The following is a 20,141-nucleotide window of genomic DNA, read 5'->3' on the forward strand; positions in this document are numbered from 1 at the left end:
GGCTTGGATATTATTTTGTAGCTTATCTTGTGCACGGCTATAACTATCTTTAAATTTCCTTAGAATGCTCTTTGGTCTTCATTTTCACAGCTTTCCTTCAGATTCAGTGTCTGACCAATGGTACTGGAATTAGGGGGCCTTTTATCCAGGCAAGCTGACCTTTTTTTTAAATTGGTAGAGGCCAATTTAAAGGAAAATTAGTTCTTACCTGATAATTTTCGTTCCTGTAATACCACGGATCAGTCCAGACTCCTGGGTTTTGCCTCCCTTCCAGCAGGTGGAGACAGAGAAGTTTTTAACAGACTCTGCCCTATATCCTAAGGTGCCACCTACAGTCCAGCAGTATTACTCAGTATCAAAGCAGAATGGCTCAAAACCAAACTAACTATATACAATAACACTTTAGCAGAACTGGTTCACTAAACCCAAATGGGAACAGAACCTCAAGAACACCGTTGAACACTCAACAAAAAAGATCTGCAGATCCAAAAATAAAACAAATGCTGAACGAGCAGACTCTCCGTTACCTCTATGCCTACAACGGGCGGGACTCTGGACCGATCCGTGGTACTACAGGAACAAAAATTATCAGGGAAGAACTAATTTTCCTTTCCCTGTACGTACCCGGATCAGTCCACACTCCTGGTATGTACCAGAGCTCTCTTACTTGGTATGGGGTCCGGAGAGGCCTTCTCGGAGCACACCTTCTCCAAATCCCCCTGAACATGGTGCCTGGACATCCAGTCTGTAATGCCTCGCAAAAGTATGTAAAGACTTCCAAGTAGCCGCCCTACAAATCTCCTGAGGCGAGACTTGTTGGAATTCCGCACAAGATGCTGCCTGCAACCGAGTGGAATGGGCGCGAAGATCAACCGGTAATCAGCCAGTCGTCCAGATGTGGATGTACCAAGAGCCCCTCCCTCCGGAGTTGCGCCGCTACCTCAACCATAGAGATGCCATGTTACCCCTCCTTGGACCACTCCACAGCACAAAAAGATGATCGGACATACGAAAATCGTTGGTAACTTCCAGATAACGCAGCAAAGCCCTGTGAACACCCAGCCTCCGAAAGTCTCTAGAAAAAGTATCTGACTGGTCCAAGTCCGGGAAAGACGGGAGCTCCACCGATTGATTCAAATGAAAGGAGGAAACCACCTTTGGAAGAAAGGAAGGAACCGTCCTTAAGGAAACTCCCGAATCAGAAATTCTCAAGAAAGGCTCTCTACAGGATGGTGCCTGAAGCTCCGACACTCTACAAGCAGATGTGATAGCTACAAGAAAAATCAATGTGAGATCTTTCAGCGTTGCCCTTCTCAGAGGCTCAAAGGGCGTCGTACACAGGGCTGAGAGAACGAATTCAGGCTCCAGAAGGACAAGGGTGTCTGAACGGAGGACGTAAGTGCTTCGCTCCCCTAAGGAAACGAGCCACATCCGGATGTGCGGCCAACGCTACGCCTTGTATCAAACCACGCAAGCAACCAAGTGCTGCCACCTGCACCCTCAGAGAACTGCACGATAAGCCCTTGGATAGCCCAGCTTGTAGAAAACACAAAATATCCGACACCAACGCCCAGGTAGGAACAATCTCACGTGCCACACACCAAGATTCAAAAACTTTCCACACCTGAACATACGCGAGGGTAGTGGATGTTTTATGCAATCTCAAAAGCATAGCCACTACCGCGTCAGAATAACCTTTGCCCCTTAGGTGCCGCCTCTCAAATGCCATGCCGCTAGACAAAAGTGATCGGCTCCTTCCAAACAAACGGGCCTTTGATGCAGAAGGTCCAGGATCTCCGAAAACCGCAGGGGCCTCGCCACCGCTAGGTTGACCAGATCTGCAAACCATGGATGCTTCGGCCACTCTGGTGCTACGAGGATGACCTCGGCCGGGTGAAGTTCTACTCGCCTGAGCACTTTGCCAATTACAGGCCAAGGCGGAAAGACGTACAGCAAGACGTTTGTTGGCCAGGGCATAACCAGGGCATCTACCCCTTCCACTCCTGTCTCCCTGTGGCGACCGAAGAAGTGCGGGGCTTTGGCATTCCGAAATGTCGCCAAAAGATCATGCTGGGCATGCCCCATGTGTTGCATATGAGCTGAAACGCCGCGTCTGCCAACTCCCATTCCTCGGGATCGAAACAGTGCTGACTGAGAAAGTCTGCCTGAACGTTGTCGACGCCGGCTTTGTGAGACACTACAATGCTGACCAGATGCTGCTCAGCTGCTGAGCTTCCACTGCCACTGGTTGGCTCTTGGTTCCTCCTTGGCGATTGATATAAGCTACCGTGGTTTGTCGGACAGAACTCTGACCGACCTCCCCTGGAGGAGAGGAAGGAAAGCTTGTAACGCTAACCGCATGGCCCTGGTCTCCAGACGATTGATCGACTACTGAGATTCTTCGTGGGACCATTGCCCCTGCACCGATTACCCCAGACAAACCGCACCCCAGCCAGAGAGGCTGGCATCTGTGGCAACCACTGTCCACTAGTGTACTACCAAGGGAACTCCGCGGGATAAGTTGTCCGAGAGGAGCCACCAATCGAGACTGGATCGAGCTGTATCCATAAGGGGAAGAGGCAGGTGAAATTGCTCGGAGACTGGGTTCCATCGTGAAAAAAAAAGCTGACTGTAAAGGACGCATATGAGCAAAGGCCCAGGGCACCAACTCCAGGATGGAAGTCATCGAACCTAAGACTCGCAAGTAATCCCATACCCTGGGAAGATGCTTGGTCAATAAGTCTCATACCTGACCTTGCAAATTCGCTCCGTGGTAAGGAAAACTCTCCCCTGTTGCATGTCGAATAGGGCTCCCAGGAATTCCAAGGACTGGGTGGGCACCAGTCGACTCTTGGCTAGGTTGACCACCCAACCAAGCCATCTCAGTAGCTGAAGCACTCTGTGGACCACCGAATGGCCGAGCAATTCCGACTTCACTCGAATCAGCCAGTCGTCCAGATATGGATGCACCAAGAGCCCCTCCCCCCGGAGTTGCACTGCTACCACAACCATTACCTTGGTAAAGGTCCTGGGCTCGGTGGCAAGTCCGAAAGGCAGAGCTCAAAACTGAAAATGACGACCCAGAACAGAGAACCGCAGGAACGTCTGATGTGCAGTCCAGATGCAGATGTGAAGATACGCCTCCGTTAGATCCAGTGAAGCCAGAAACTCTCCCTGTCGCTCCGAGGCAATCACAGACCGCAGAGTCTCCATGCGAAAGCGGGGCACCCAAAGGCATTTGTTGACTTTTCAAATCTAGAATGGGACAAAACGCCCCCTCTTTCTTGGGTACCACAAAGTAAATGGAATAGTATCCCTTCCTCCGTTTTGCCGGAGGAACTAGCGTAATGGCACCAAGCTCCAGAAGACGTTGCAAAGTGTCTTGCACCACCCGCCACTTCTCCTCGTAACCGCATGGGGAGACTAGAAATCGATCCCGAAGGAGATGTGCAAAATCTCAAGCGTAGCCTTGTCTTATCATGGTGAGGACCCACTGGTCCGACGTCAACCTGACCCATTCCTCGTAAAACAGGAACAGTCTGCCTCCTACAACTGGCACAGAGGAATGGGCCGGCGTCCCTTCATTGCGAAGACTTGACCCCAGGCGCGGACTGGGGATTACCGGTTCTGCCAAAGCGTTGACCACGAAAGGACTGGGACCAGTTCTGTTGCCTACTCAAAGTCTGCCGAAAGGAAGAACAGGGAGCCGTGGATGGGCGAAATCTTCGATTCCCCCTGAAGCGAGCCCAAGAAGAAAAGGAGACCCTCGACTTGGGCCTGTCCTCCGGCAAACGATGAACCTTATTCTCTCCCAGGGATTGAATCATGTCTTCCAGGTCCTTTCCAAATAGTAATTTGCCCTTAAAAGGCAAAGAACCCAGCTGAGTCTTGGAAGAAACATCCGCAGACCAGATTCTTAACCACAGGAGTCTGCGGGCACCATATCTGGCCGAAGTCCACAACAGATTGTAAAGAGCATCAGCACTATAAACGACCCCAGCTTCCAGGAGCCCCCCCCAATGGGTCCTCTGGCAGAGGATATAGCTTATCCATAGCTTTACTAACCTTCAAGCCCGGGTCAGGGGTGTCCCATTCTCTGAACAGCAAGTCCGTTACGGAAAAATGAAAAGGAAAAGAAGTGGTCAGACCCTGCAGGCCCAACAACACCGGATCCATAGCCCCCAGCCTGGACTCCTCAGGAGGCCCGTCGATGCCCAACTCTCCTAGAATCTTGGGGGATCAGCGGACCCAATTCCTCTTTTCGAAACCGGCGGACCACCTTCGGGTCATCTCCTTCTACAATATGAGAACCATGGCCTGAATCCTGCTGGTCAGTATCCACATCCACCCCCAGCAGGGGCTTGAATTGCAGGTCCTGGTCCCCTGGGTCAGAAACATGACCGGATGAATCCGTATCCGTATGGGGCGCCCCCAGTCTTAAGGGGCGCTTAAGCCTTTGACGATCCAGTGCCACCCTTAGGCTTGAACTGCTTCCGTGATTCGACCTTTGACCCAGTAAGGAAGTTTTCCCTGCAGCCTGCTGCTTTCCAGACTTCCTGGCCTTAAAGGCCTTGTGAACTAACAAAATAAACTAGGAGGAAGAAGAGGAGGAATCTGAAGCCCCCTTGGGGCTATCCTCCATTGCAGGCGAGGCATGCTCCGATGGTTCGTGGAGATAGGGGCGGTGGAAGAATCCCCTCCCCCATCGCTGCTCCGAAGGAGCTCAAAATGGCTTCCATTTCCGCGCTCAGCGGGAACGGATCAGCCAAAGGGGGCCGCGATGCCCCAACCCCCCGTAGGAACTTTGCGAGTGGTGCTGCGACCATTTTTTGGGTCAACGGAGGGTCCCTCGTCCCTCCTCCCCCCTCCCCCCCCCCCCCGGGAGGCACAAAGTGCAGAGACCGACCCGCGAAAGATGCGAGCGAGCTGCGCGGCACGCCGAGCTCCGCGGCATCGGGCAGGCACAAAAGTTGAGCGGGAGCGTCGAAAATTAAAGAAAAAAACTTCGGTAGGAACCCAGCCACGACAGCGAGGGGAAGGAGAGCCTCAGCGCCGTAAACCCTGACTGTCAACAAATTTTTTGGGGTTTTTTTTTTTTTGTTTTTTTTTAAACCCTAAGTAATCAGCACAGACAGTGGGTTTTGCACCTCCACCATCTGCTGGAGACAGAGAAATACTGCCGGAATGCAGTTGGCACCTTAGGATATAATTACCCACAATAAAGGAGAACCTTATATAATATATAACACAATTAATTTTAAAACACACATTTATTAAGAAAGACACATCTTAATATAACCCCACTAAATACACAAACAATACACATTAAAAACATCAAACATGAATATCATAAGCAGAAAATATTTTCAAATATAATATGATCATCAACAGTGTAAATATTCACATATTAAAGTGCTTCAAACATTAAAGTGCTTCAAACGACGAAGATCTCCGTTTCACCTGACAAGCAGGCTTCCTCAGGGGAAACTTCTAATATCCCTGCAATGATTAAACAAAATCATTACATTTACCTCATCCCACATATAACCGACGCCTACATCACTATAACTATAAATGCTTACCATATGCGTCCAGCCAAGGAACACACACAAATTCTTATCCAAATCACGAATTTCTCCGAATATCTTTAATATCAATTTCATCAAAGCTTTATATCAGTTCTTCAATTATTGGTCACGAAACTGTAAACCACAAACATATATTTAATCATCAAAATTTAAAGAAAATGAAAGACAGCACACTACCTGAACAAACGCTACCCAAACGTACCTTCAAAAAACGGAAGTGACATCATCACTTCCTTTCTGCAAAAATCTCCATTCTGCACAACTGATGAAATGCCTACTCTATATATGTCCTCAACCACCTAATCAACCAATTAAGAAACACTCATCAACAATGATCCAGTACTACACTTACTGGGGGAACCCACACAATCAACCAATCACAGTAAATCCATTCCAAACCGCTCTGAATAATAAACTACCAAATTCCAACAAAAATTATTTCCATCTAACCAATTATTTAATAAATTATTTAAAGAAAGCCCCCCATCAATAGGGCCGTTGAGTCCATGTGGACTCACGGTGTCCCAATTGAAAATATACCGCTGTTCAACCCGTCTTAGAATAGCTGATAAATCACCCCCAAACTGGAGTTTAATCTTTTTAATAACGAAGAATTTTAATTCTTCAATCAAATGACTTTTGTCCATCCAGTGTTTGACTAATGGGGCATTCTCCACACATGATCTAATCCTACTCCTGTGTTCCCCAATGCGTAATTTAATAGCTCTAGCAGTTTGCCCAATGTAAATGAGCCGACATGGACAAATAATTGCATAAATCACACCGTTAGAAGTACAAGTAAACCTTTCAGGAATCACATAAGGTTGGCTCAAATTCGAATGATAAAACACTTTCAAAGATAACACATGCTCACAAACGGAACATGAACCGCAAACAAATTGACCCCGTTCAGATTCTGCTCCACTGTCCTGACTCCCACTAAGCTTTAAATTGTCCCATAAGTTTTTCCGTTTTTTCAAAGAGAAAATAGGTTCATCAACAAAAATATTCAATGGAGATAATACTTGCCAATATCTTTTAACAATGTCTTTGATTTGAAAAGCTTTCTTTGAATAAGGAATGGTGCACATCATTCGCGAAAGAGGTTCCTTCTGCAAATTAATCAACAAGTTATCCCTGTTAGAAAACAGGGCACGTTTGTATGCCTTTTTTAAAACCGAATTGGAATAACCACGGTTCTGAAATCTGGTATTTAATGTTTCAGATTGTATCTTAAATTCATCAATGGAGGTACATAAACGCCTGTATCTAAGGAACTGTCCCACTGGTATATTATTCTTCAATTGCAGCGGATGCATTCTCGTAGCTTTCATCCGCTGCAATTGAAGAATAATATACCAGTGGGACAGTTCCTTAGATACAGGCGTTTATGTACCTCCATTGATGAATTTAAGATACAATCTGAAACATTAAATACCAGATTTCAGAACCGTGGTTATTCCAATTCGGTTTTAAAAAAGGCATACAAACGTGCCCTGTTTTCTAACAGGGATAACTTGTTGATTAATTTGCAGAAGGAACCTCTTTCGCGAATGGTGTGCACCATTCCTTATTCAAAGAAAGCTTTTCAAATCAAAGACATTGTTAAAAGATATTGGCAAGTATTATCTCCATTGAATATTTTTGTTGATGAACCTATTTTCTCTTTGAAAAAACGGAAAAACTTATGGACAATTTAAAGCTTAGTGGGAGTCAGGACAGTGGAGCAGAATCTGAACGGGGTCAATTTGTTTGCGGTTCATGTTCCGTTTGTGAGCATGTGTTATCTTTGAAAGTGTTTTATCATTCGAATTTGAGCCAACCTTATGTGATTCCTGAAAGGTTTACTTGTACTTCTAACGGTGTGATTTATGCAATTATTTGTCCATGTCGGCTCATTTACATTGGGCAAACTGCTAGAGCTATTAAATTACGCATTGGGGAACACAGGAGTAGGATTAGATCATGTGTGGAGAATGCCCCATTAGTCAAACACTGGATGGACAAAAGTCATTTGATTGAAGAATTAAAATTCTTCGTTATTAAAAAGATTAAACTCCAGTTTGGGGGTGATTTATCAGCTATTCTAAGACGGGTTGAACAGCGGTATATTTTCAATTGGGACACCGTGAGTCCACATGGACTCAACGGCCCTATTGAATGGGGGGCTTTCTTTAAATAATTTATTAAATAATTGGTTAGATGGAAATAATTTTTGTTGGAATTTGGTAGTTTATTATTCAGAGCGGTTTGGAATGGATTTACTGTGATTGGTTGATTGTGTGGGTTCCCCCAGTAAGTGTAGTACTGGATCATTGTTGATGAGTGTTTCTTAATTGGTTGATTAGGTGGTTGAGGACATATATAGAGTAGGCATTTCATCAGTTGTGCAGAATGGAGATTTTTGCAGAAAGGAAGTGATGATGTCACTTCCGTTTTTTGAAGGTACGTTTGGGTAGCGTTTGTTCAGGTAGTGTGCTGTCTTTCATTTTCTTTAAATTTTGATGATTAAATATATGTTTGTGGTTTACAGTTTCGTGACCAATAATTGAAGAACTGATATAAAGCTTTGATGAAATTGATATTAAAGATATTCGGAGAAATTCGTGATTTGGATAAGAATTTGTGTGTGTTCCTTGGCTGGACGCATATGGTAAGCATTTATAGTTATAGTGATGTAGGCGTCGGTTATATGTGGGATGAGGTAAATGTAATGATTTTGTTTAATCATTGCAGGGATATTAGAAGTTTCCCCTGAGGAAGCCTGCTTGTCAGGTGAAACGGAGATCTTCGTCGTTTGAAGCACTTTAATGTTTGAAGCACTTTAATATGTGAATATTTACACTGTTGATGATCATATTATATTTGAAAATATTTTCTGCTTATATGATATTCATGTTTGATGTTTTTAATGTGTATTGTTTGTGTATTTAGTGGGGTTATATTAAGATGTGTCTTTCTTAATAAATGTGTGTTTTAAAATTAATTGTGTTATATATTATATAAGGTTCTCCTTTATTGTGGGTAATTGCGTGTGTTGGGGAACCAATATTTGATTATTTTCCCTCAGTTATTGTATACCTTAGGATATAAGGCAGAGTCTCTTGTAAACTTCTCTGTCTCCTCCATCTGCTGGAAGGGAGGCAAAACCCAGGAGTCTGGACTGATCCGGGTACGTACAGGGAATAATGAACTGTGACTTCGAATATTTATAAGAGCATACTGGTTTGCAAGACACATACTATCTGGAACAATCTGTGTAAGTGCCATTTGTAACCCACACAAATCTGACGACTTTTTAGGGAGGTTGAATACTTTTGAAGCCACTGTTGTCTGTACACACCCTACTTCCCCACGACCACAGTAGAGGTGTGCACAATCCCAGGAGGGTTTTTGGACGCAAAGCATTAATGACTATTTAAAGTTTAGCTTCAAGCTTGCTTGGTCACCTGTAACACGTGCACCTCGCCCTGGAGTTACTCACCTCTCCCAATAACCAGACCACATTTGTGAGTGGGAATGGAGAAGGTCATCTCTCCACCAGGAGGGCCCCAATTGCTCTGCCCTCGACCCCTGCCTCGACCCCCAGGGGGCATTCCTGGGCCTGGTGGGCCTGGAGGACCACTCTGCATAGAAACACAAATTGTAGGTGTTAATATGAAAGACCTCCAACTCAAGAGAAATCTCTTGAAGATCACAGGAGAACAGAGTGCAAGTATCCTCCTGAGGGGTCATACCCTTAGGCTTTAGGTATATGGTCTCAGGTGTGGGAAAAGGGGTTATTGTGTGGCGTTGTACCCCATACATATCCAAGATATGCAAAAGGAGGGATGTGTGCTTGTGTGTTGAAAGGGAGGGCTCCGTAGGTCATACTCTACGGTTTTGGGAGTGTGCAAAAGGAACTGTGCCCAGCTCATATTCTCCAGCAATGGAAAAGGACAGCGAGTGGGTGAGATGGACTACACCCTATACATGCCCTCTGTAGTGAAAGGGAATGTGTGTAGAGGATGAACACCCTGTGCATACCATCCAGGGTAGAGGATATACACTCTGTGCGTAGCCCATAGGGTGGGTGGGTATTGTGGGGGACAGGATGCACACTGCATATCTGCAGGGAAGAGGTGGCGAGGGGTGGGAGCTGTATCCTGTACATATCCTGGGTGGAGCAGGAAGGCTGACTGGGGTGGAGTAACAGAGTTGGAAGGGGGGGGGGGTGCGGGCATGAGAGGAATACCTGTGCCTACCCTTATGGAGGAAGGGTGTGTGGGGCTATACTTCTACGTACCTCGGGAAGCACGAGAAAAGGGGTGTGCGTACAAGATGAGAAGGAAAGGTAATGTGTGCATACCCCAGAGCATGTAGAAGGAAGTCTGTGGGGGGTTATATATCCTATACCTTTTCCCAGGGCATGCAGAATTGTGTGTGTGGTGTGGGGGGGGGGGGGGGGGGGGGGGGGGGGGGGGAGTAGAGAGCTGTACACTCTGTACACACTCTCTGGCAATGGACATGGAAGAGTGTGGGTGGCCGTACACCCTGTACATACCCTCAGGCTCTGGAGAAGGTCTGTTATAATGCGTGCTGCATGATCACATCGATCAGGGGGGCCCATGATGTGAGCAATCTTTTCTGGGCCCGTCCCATCATCTGAAAGAAGCAGACAGAACCCAGAGTGAGTCCTGGGAGGCCCAGGATAGGGAGGTGGGATGGGTTTGAGGGTTTCTGCCTTCCATACAAGCTGTGGTATGAAATGCTGTTCCTGCCTGCAGTTACAGTAGCCCTTTAGGCACACGCTAGAAGGCTGAGGGAGAGCATAAAGAGGTTTAAATACTTTGCACTCGCAGTTAAGTGACAGTGATGAGAATCTGGGAGGGGGGTCTCTCTACCAGCCTACCCAGACTCACCACCCGGGCAAGCTCTCCAGCCTCAAAGCATTTACAACTACCCACTGCTTCGATTCACACGCAGCACATGAAGCCCTGAAATCTCACTGCTTGAGCTCTCCAAGAGAAGTGGAGTGGGGTCTGCAGTTACCTCCTTCCCCCTCTCTCACAGAGCAGAACTCCCTCACAACTAGCCACAGGAGCTTAATTAGCCTATTTATTTATTTTAACATCTTAGTACGCTTGGATACAGAGAAATAAAAGGTCAGACAGACAGGTTTGTAGGAGACACCTTTTTTTATTGGACAGACACATCTGAGAACTCTGCTGTCTGTGCAGAATAAGCCAAGGCTGCTGCTGCCCGAGTGAGCATGGGAAAGAGTCTGCCGGCTGTATTGCAGTGACGGTGCGCAGTGTCGTGCGTCTGCAACGCCGCGAAGCGCTGTAAACCAGGAAGGGGGGACCAAACAGCAGAATTTAAAGCCTCAGGGGGGACTATGTATGGTAGTAAGGGAGGAAACCAATGTTTGCGTTAAAGTGCTGATGTCGGTTACGTTCACATGGTCAGATGCACGGACTCGTTTGGAATGCTCCTGCCGCAGTATTTTAATTTAATGAAATTTCATAACGCCGTCGCTCCAAGTAAAGATCACAACGGTTTAGCAAAGAAACCTTTCACATTATGGTATAATACATACTGGTCTAACATATACTGTAGTAAAATACATTATGGTATTAACAACACATACTTTGTAAAATACATACTGAGGTAAGAGATTCATTGGAAGAACTTTATAGGGTCAACTGAACCTGGGATGGTGTTTTTAGACGTCTCAACTGAGGAAGGGGACGAAGGTTAGAGGGATAAGGAATCTGTGCAGTAATTTACACGTCATGAGGGTATTTGGCACTGTTTTTAGGTCTTGGTTATGGTTAACTCTGCATTCAGCGCGAGTGGCGTTTTTAAAGAGCCAGGTTTTTAGTTCACGTTTGCGTCTTTCTTCATGGGATTAGTCGTATTGTCTCCGGCAGTGAATTCCCTAGTTTAGGGCCTGCTATGGAGGAGAACACGCGATCTCTTACCTTGCGACAGGTGTGTGCTCCGGATCGTAGGTACTGCTAATAGTGCTTTCCCTGTACGTACCCGGATCAGTCCGGACAGTGGGCTTTCCCTACTTTTAAACTTGCATTTGGCCTGGAATTGAGATTCAGGGTCTCTTAAGTCTCAGGTAAGTCCGGGTACATTTGCTGTTAGGTAGCTGTTAGTTAGTTTTTGCCTGGCTAGCAGGGGTGCAAGCTGGTGCTTCCAGCCTCTCCCACTGCACTGTGACCGGCTGCTCTGAGAGGCTTCATTCCTTGGGACTGGGACGCGACATTCCTCAGCTTCTTTGTCTCTATTTTTTTTTGGAGCGGTTAGCATATTTTATTTTTTCCTGCTCCTGCCAGGGTCCGAGGGTATTTTTAGACTGGCTTTCAGCCTCTTACCTTCCCCCATGCCGCGTTCAGCGCGATGCTCAGCCTGCGGGGAGCGCGGGACGCAGCTCTCCCGCGAAAGGCATTTGTTCGAGGTGCCTGCCCGGTGGGGAGGGCTCCTCGAGGGCTGCAAATAGACCCAGCCTGTGTTCTCAGGCTCGGCTTCCGTCAGGGGGGGGCGGCCCCATTCCCGCCGAGCGCAGGAATGGCAGCCATTTTGATTTCTGGTTCGGCTGCTGGAATGCGGCCAAATGGCAGAATGGCAGGCTGGACGCCGATTTCTCTCCCTCCCCCACCCGTTTTAACTCCGGTGGACCCTCCACACTTGGGGACAGACCCGGAGCACAATTCAGCTGATCCTCCGGCTGGGCTCAATCCCCCACCAGCTTTTTCAACGGATTTCGTTCTGTTGCTGCATAAAGCTTACCTAGCCAGCATTAATCACCAGGATGCTTCAAATTCCAGCCCCCCTCCCCATAAGGTGAGCAGATTGGATAACTCCCAGGCCATTTCAGGGGTTTCTCAGGGGGTCTTCTCGAGTTCGGGTAGTCCCCAATCCTGTTCTTCCTGACCCTTCTCCTACTGTTCCTCCCTCGGCGGATCCTGACCTGGACCAAGATGATCCTCAGAGAAATGAGCTAGACCCCCGTATTCCCCATGTCCTGGCAGAATTAGACATTGATGCGCCACAGGATCCACCAGGCACCAGTGCAGGGACCACTAAGGGAGATCCTGTCCTAGCAGGGCTTTGCCCTCCGGCAAAAAAACTTTTCCTTTTCATCCCATGCTACTGCAATTGCTTTCCAGAGAATGGGGTATTCTGGATGCTACTCTGCGGGTAGGAAGAGCTATGGATAAGCTCTATCCTCTTCCTGATGAATTCCTGGAGCTCCTCAAGGTGCCCAAGGTGGATGCGTCTGTAACGGCGGTCACGAAGCAAACTACCATTCCTGTGACTGGAGGGGCAGCCCTGCGGGACCTACAGGACCGCAAGCTGGAAGTATACTTCAAGAGAATCTTTGAGGTGTCGGCCTTGGGAGTCAGAACTGTGGTGTGTAGCTCCCTCATGTAGAGAGCAGGTCTTCGATGCTCAGCATGCAAGAACTACCGCCGGGGGAAGCCCAACAAGCAGAATGCCTAGAGGCAGTGATAGCTTATGGGGTGGATGCTCTCTATGATCTCCTTCGAGTGCTGGCTAGGTCTATGGTATTAGCAGTCTCCGCTAGACGCCTTCTCTGGCTCTGTAACTGGGCGGTGGACTCTTCTTCGAAGACTCAGCTAGGACCTCTCCCCTTTAAGGGCAAGTTGTTGTTTGGTGAGGATTTAGAGCAAATCATCAAATCCCTGGGAGAAAAGGTGCATAAACTTCCAGAAGACAGTCCGAGGATTTCCAGGACGTTCAGTTCTTCTAGGAACCATTTACGGAGTCAGCAGCATTTTTGCCAAGCAAGGCCTGTCTCGCAGAGACCTCCTCCTTCAAGATCACAATCCTAGTCCCATTCCTTACATGGCCGTAGACCCTCTCGGGATGGATTGCCACAACACTCCGCTGAAAAATCAACACAATGAAGAGTCGCCAGCCCACTCCTCGCCAGCCCACTCATCGCCTCCCCACATCTCCATAGTTTATGAGGAGTGGGTCAAAATTACATCCGATCGGTGGGTTTTGAATATTCTACAGCACAGATATGCTTTAGAATTTGCTCAACAAAATACGACCTGTTATATGGATGTCAATTTTGAAGTCTGAGTGTACCTTCATACGATGCTGTAAGAGAATTCAGCTATCGTGTCTGTGAGCCTAAACTAAGGCTTCAAAATCATTAGGTACCTCAGTGGTGAAACTCTTTAAATGTCCACTTAAAGTTATTGCATTGATGACAGCACAAATAAAGCGATTAATGTCACTTATCTTTAGTTCTGTGGTCAGTCTTGCACAGCCGGACATCTTTTAGTTATTGAAAAAATTTTCACTTAACTTAGGTACTGAGAAATGGAATACATACGTGTTGTAATGGTGAAGATGAATTCATTCATCAAGTGTGGACTGTTCCTCTATGATGGCGGTCTATGGAGCTCCGCTAAAAGTTGAAGTGATAGAGAAGGAATCTGAAGAGCACTAGCAATACTTAACCTCAAATGTTTTCGGTATAGAATCACCTCATTAATGAAAATATTATATGAGTGTGATAATTTTACACATCCGTGCATAGAAAGGTGTTAAGCTGAATCTTTGAAGAAATGAATTCGTGAAAAATAAATAAAATAAAAGTTCCAAAATATGAGCTTATTGCTTCTAAAAATTCTGAGATGTTCAAGGATGCTGTATGCTATCGTTTTAAATCATTGTGACATCGGTACCGGCGTTAACTTATTTGCTTAAAGTATTAAAGGTACTCACTGCATTGCTAGCGGCTGCTCCTGCGGCTCCTTTATTGGCGTGAGAACGCCGACAAAGGCGCCATATTTAAAGGGAATTCCTTCGAGAGAAAGTGGGCGGTGCTTCTGACGTCATAAGTTGCGTTATTGAGAAATACTTACTATATCTAAAAGAGTGTATGCCACTCAATCTTGTCATTGAGTCCAGCAGGTTCTAAGGTATTCAGACGAAAGATCCATGCATCCTCTTGTTTGTTCAAAATAATGACCCGATCTCCTCCTCTCCAGGAGTAAAGGACATGTTCAATAATAGCCCATCTAAGATCATTGAAGGTGTGACCACAGTCAATACAGTGTTGAACAATTGGTGCCTTCTGGTCTTTGTTAATTCTACTCTTGTGTTCTGTTAGGCGGATTCTGATCTTTCTCTTAGTCCTGCCTATGTAGACTTTTGGGCACGGACACTGTAAGGCGTAAATGACAAACTCTGTGTTACAGTTCACATCACCATTGATGTGGACTGTATATCCTGATGTCAGATGGCACCAGGTGGTGCCTAGATGTGCTTGGGAGCAAAAGATGCATCTGCCACACGATGTCTGTCCCACGGATACCACGACTGTCAGTTCTGGGATAGATGTTCTAATAACATGCTGTCTTATGTTCTGTCCCCTAGAGTATACAAACGTGGGGACCTGTTTGAAAACTGGATGAGGGCTTAAAACATGCCAGTACTTTAACAACATTTTTTAAATTTGTGGCGTGAGTTGAGTGTGTTGCAAGACACATACTAGGTCCTTATCATCAGGTTTATTTTTGTACTGTAGAAGAGAATCTCTATCTGAGAAGGTTGCTCTTTTATATGCACGGTTGATGACTTGTCTGGGATAACCTCGAGCAGAAAAACGTGTTGAGAGACTGCGTGCTTGCTTATGAAATTCTTCTTCTTCTTCTGAGCACAATCGTTTAATACGGAAAAATTGCCCCACTGGTAGACCTTCTTTGAATTTCCTGGGATGGTGACTATCAAACCGGAGAAAATTGTTTCTGTCTGTGGTCTTTCTGAATAAAGTGGTTTGCAAAGTAGAACCTCATCTGAAAATCCTGATGTCCAAATATGATATGGTATCATAATGGTAAGTGAGAGTGAATTTAAGGTTGGAATGAGACTGATTTAACCATTGATGGAATGCTATGAGTGAAGTTTCTGTGCCTGTCCATATGAAGAAAATATCATCGATATACCTCGACCACTGTAAAATTTGTGCATAAAATGGCGAAGTATATACTGTGGATTCTTCAAATTTGGCAAAAGATTTGCCACGTCTGGGGCAACTGGAGACCCCATCGCCACACAGTGTGTCTGTAGGTAATAATTCTGTTCAAATGCAAAATAATTATGAAAAAGTATCATTTCTGATAGTTTGACTAAGAAATGAGACTGAATCCTATGTGGACGTGGTCTTCGCATGAGTATATCCTTAATGAGAGCAAGAACTTCTATCTGAGGTATGTTGGTATACAAAGCCTCTATGTCCAATGTGACCAAGAGGCTCTGTTCTGGTAATTGTATTTTTGCTAACTTAATTAACATTGCAGAAGTGTCTTGGACGTATGATTTTGCTGTTGATACTTCAGATTGGAGAAAATGATCTATAAATTGAGCAAGAGGCTCTAATATTTTATTTATTTAAAGAATTTTTATATACTGGGGCACGTTAGAAACATCACCTCGGTTCACAGTATAACATAACGTAGCAACAGGCTTTACAATAATTTAATGTCTAACAGAGATTAATCAAATGGTAGATTTTAGATAAAGGAAATACTCAAAGAGGTCTAATTATTAACTCTTAACATGAGAAAAGAAGTAAAATAAGACTAACTATTTACTCTTAACATGAGAAGAGGAATATAAGCGGTAATAGCTTGGGAGAAGGATATGGAGCCATTGGCCGAAATTATGGGGCGACAAGGGGGCTTAGTTAATCTTTTATGTATTTTTGGGACTCCATAAATGACAGGAGTCCTCGGATGGGCAACTTGGAGGAAATTAAGCTCACGTGTTAAGTATCCATTTTGTTGAGCTTCAGTGAGAAGTTGCTGGATTCTGTCTTGAAGCATGGAGATGGGGTCAGTAGATAATGATTGATAAAACTTTGTGTCTTGTAATTGTTGTAATATTTCAGTTTTATATTCCATTGAGTCCAATATCACTATGGCTCCGCCTTTATCTGCAGGCTTAATGGTGATTGAGGAATTAGATGCTAGTGAGGACAGAGCAAGCCGTTCTCCTCTAGTTAAATTGAAAAAAATATGGGATTTATTCTTCTCAAGTATGGAAATGTCTTGAAGAACCAAAGTTTGATATGCTTTTATCTGTTCGTCTACTGGTCCTGGGGGGATCCACCGTGATTTATTCTTCAAGATTGAAATGTCCGGAGTTGATGTTGGAACATTCTGGAAAAAATGTCGAATCATGAGGGAACGAAAAAACCTATTAATGAAATGCGGCACGTGAACGGATCGTGTATGCTAGTGGGGACAAAACACAAACTTTTATTGAGTACCTGCTCTTCTTGCTGAGAAAGAGTGGAACTGGATAGATTGACTACTGATGATTGGATTGAGTCTGGGATCTTGTGAAGGGCTTGTGCCACTGAGTATCGTCTTCTTGTGCTTGATAAGGTTTGCTTTTCTTCCCCTGTATGCGGCCTGACTTGTACTTTGGACGTCCTTTGTCTAAAAAAGTGGTGTTCTGAGGTCTGCGATCTGATTCATCTGATCCACTTGAAGAATCTTCTGTGCCTGAAAATGTAACCTTTCTAGGTTTATGCATTTCTTGTTCTTGTTTGTCTTTTTTGTCTTTTTTATCCTTTTTGCTTGGCCATGAATAAATGTTCCCCTCAGCGTAATCCTTTTTGTCTCTGTTGAATTTATTAATCTTGTAACGTTTGATGTCTGTCTTGAATTTTTCCATATCTGATTTCAATTGTTCTAATGATGATTCTATTGTATCAGTTGTTGTGCTCTGTCTATATTCATCTTCTATTACTACTAATTCTGCATTAATTTCCTCTGTAGTTATCTTAGTATATTCTATTATGAGTAACATGAGATCTAAGGAACATTTATTAAGAATGGCGTTCCATTTAGAGAGAAACTCTGCTCTCTCAGTGAACATGAGTGGCTCTTTCCTAATTCTCAGTCCCCGTGGGATCAGCTGCTGTTTTATGTATTCAATGAGGGTGACGCCATGTAGTTCCGCTCTAATCCGTCGCTTATGTAATTTAGTGATGTCTTCAAAAAGTACTGTGGAAGTTGGTGCAATAACTGTAGTATCTGTAAATAATGATGTCTCTAGAGCATTCAGTTATTCAGCAGAGCATGTGGCAAATATAGCTCTAGAGACGACATTATTTACAGATACTACTGTTATTGCACCAACTTCCACAGTACTTTTTGAAGACATCACTAAATTACATAAGCGACGGATTAGAGCGGAACTACATGGCGTCACCCTCATTGAATACATAAAACAGCAGCTGATCCCACGGGGACTGAGAATTAGGAAAGAGCCACTCATGTTCACTGAGAGAGCAGAGTTTCTCTCTAAATGGAACGCCATTCTTAATAAATGTTCCTTAGATCTCATGTTACTCATAATAGAATATACTAAGATAACTACAGAGGAAATTAATGCAGAATTAGTAGTAATAGAAGATGAATATAGACAGAGCACAACAACTGATACAATAGAATCATCATTAGAACAATTGAAATCAGATATGGAAAAATTCAAGACAGACATCAAACGTTACAAGATTAATAAATTCAACAGAGACAAAAAGGATTACGCTGAGGGGAACATTTATTCATGGCCAAGCAAAAAGGATAAAAAAGACAAAAAAGACAAACAAGAACAAGAAATGCATAAACCTAGAAAGGTTACATTTTCAGGCACAGAAGATTCTTCAAGTGGATCAGATGAATCAGATAGCAGACCTCAGAACACCACTTTTTTAGACAAAGGACGTCCAAAGTACAAGTCAGGCCGCATACAGGGGAAGAAAAGCAAACCTTATCAAGCACAAGACGACGATACTCAGTGGCACAAGCCCTTCACAAGATCCCAGACTCAATCCAATCATCAGTAGTCAGTCTATCCAGTTCCACTCTTTCTCAGCAAGAAGAGCAGGTACTCAATAAAGGCTTGTCTTTTGTCCCCACTAGCATACACGATCCGTTCACGTGCCGCATTTCATTAATAGGTTTTTTCGTTCCCTCATGATTCGACATTTTTTCCAGAATGTTCCAACATCAACTCCGGACATTTCAATCTTGAAGAATAAATCACGGTGGATCCCCCCAGGACCAGTAGACGAACAGATAAAAGCATATCAAACTTTGGTTCTTCAAGACATTTCCATACTTGAGAAGAATAAATCCCATATTTTTTTCAATTTAACTAGAGGAGAACGGCTTGCTCTGTCCTCACTAGCATCTAATTCCTCAATCACCATTAAGCCGGCAGATAAAGGCGGAGCCGTAGTGATATTGGACTCAATGGAATATAAAACTGAAATATTACAACAATTACAAGACACAAAGTTTTATCAATCATTATCTACTGACCCCATCTCCATGCTTCAAGACAGAATCCAGCAACTTCTCACTGAAGCTCAACAAAATGGATACTTAACAACACGTGAGCTTAATTTCCTCCAAGTTGCCCATCCGAGGACTCCAGTCATTTATGGAGTCCCAAAAATACATAAAAGATTAACTAAGCCCCCTTGTCGCCCCATAATTTCGGCCAATGGCTCCATATTAGAGCCTCTTGCTCAATTTATAGCTCATTTTCTCCAATCTGAAGTATCAACAGCAAAATCATACGTCCAAGACACTTCTGCAATGTTAATTAAGTTAGCAAAAATACAATTACCAGAACAGAGCCTCTTGGTCACATTGGACATAGAGGCTTTGTATACCAACATACCTCAGATAGAAGCTCTTGCTCATTAAGGATATACTCATACGAAGACCACGTCCACATAGGATTCAGTCTCATTTCTTAGTCAAACTATCAGAAATGATATTTTCATAATTATTTTGCATTTGAACAGCATTATTACCTACAGACACACGGTGTGGCGATGGGGTCTCCAGTTGCCCCAGACGTGGCAAATCTTTTTGTTGCCAAATTTGAAGAATCCACAGTATATACTTCGCCATTTTATGCACAAATTTTACAGTGGTCGAGGTATATCGATGATATTTTCTTCATATGGACAGGCACAGAAACTTCACTCATAGCATTCCATCAATGGTTAAATCAGTCTCATTCCAACCTTAAATTCACTCCCACTTACCATTATGATACCATATCATATTTGGACATCAGGATTTTCAGACTAGGTTCTACTTTGCAAACCACTTTATTCAGAAAGACCACAGACAGAAACAATTTTCTCCGGTTTGATAGTCACCATCCCAGGAAATTCAAAGAAGGTCTACCAGTGGGGCAATTTTTCCGTATTAAACGATTGTGCTCAGAAGAAGAAGAATTTCATAAGCAAGCACGCAGTCTCTCAACACGTTTTTCTGCTCGAGGTTATCCCAGACAAGTCATCAACAGTACATATAAAAGAGCAACCTCAGATAGAGATTCTCTTCTACAGTACAAAAATAAACCTGATGATATGGACCTAGTATGTGTCTTGCAACACACTCAACTCACGCCACAAATTAAAAAATTTTTGTTAAAGTACTGGCATGTTTTAAGCCCTCATCCAGTTTTCAAACAGGTCCCCAACGTTTG

At 44.4% G+C, this 20,141-nt stretch overlaps 1 protein-coding gene across 1 annotated transcript in view; it reads right to left on the bottom strand.

Moving 5' to 3' along the window:
- The window catches only part of KHSRP (KH-type splicing regulatory protein), a 75,962-nt gene that overhangs the window by 18,343 nt on the left and 37,478 nt on the right, over positions 1–20,141 (bottom strand). Inside the window, exons 12-13 of the mRNA XM_029584752.1 lie at positions 10,132–10,232; positions 9,073–9,214 (exon numbers count right to left, since the gene is read on the bottom strand). Coding sequence (XP_029440612.1) covers positions 9,073–9,214; positions 10,132–10,232 — 243 coding nt within the window. The remainder of the gene's footprint in view (positions 1–9,072; positions 9,215–10,131; positions 10,233–20,141) is intronic.

Source organism: Rhinatrema bivittatum, chromosome 19 (genome assembly GCF_901001135.1).
Source record: "Rhinatrema bivittatum chromosome 19, aRhiBiv1.1, whole genome shotgun sequence".
Lineage (NCBI taxonomy): Eukaryota > Metazoa > Chordata > Amphibia > Gymnophiona > Rhinatrematidae > Rhinatrema > Rhinatrema bivittatum.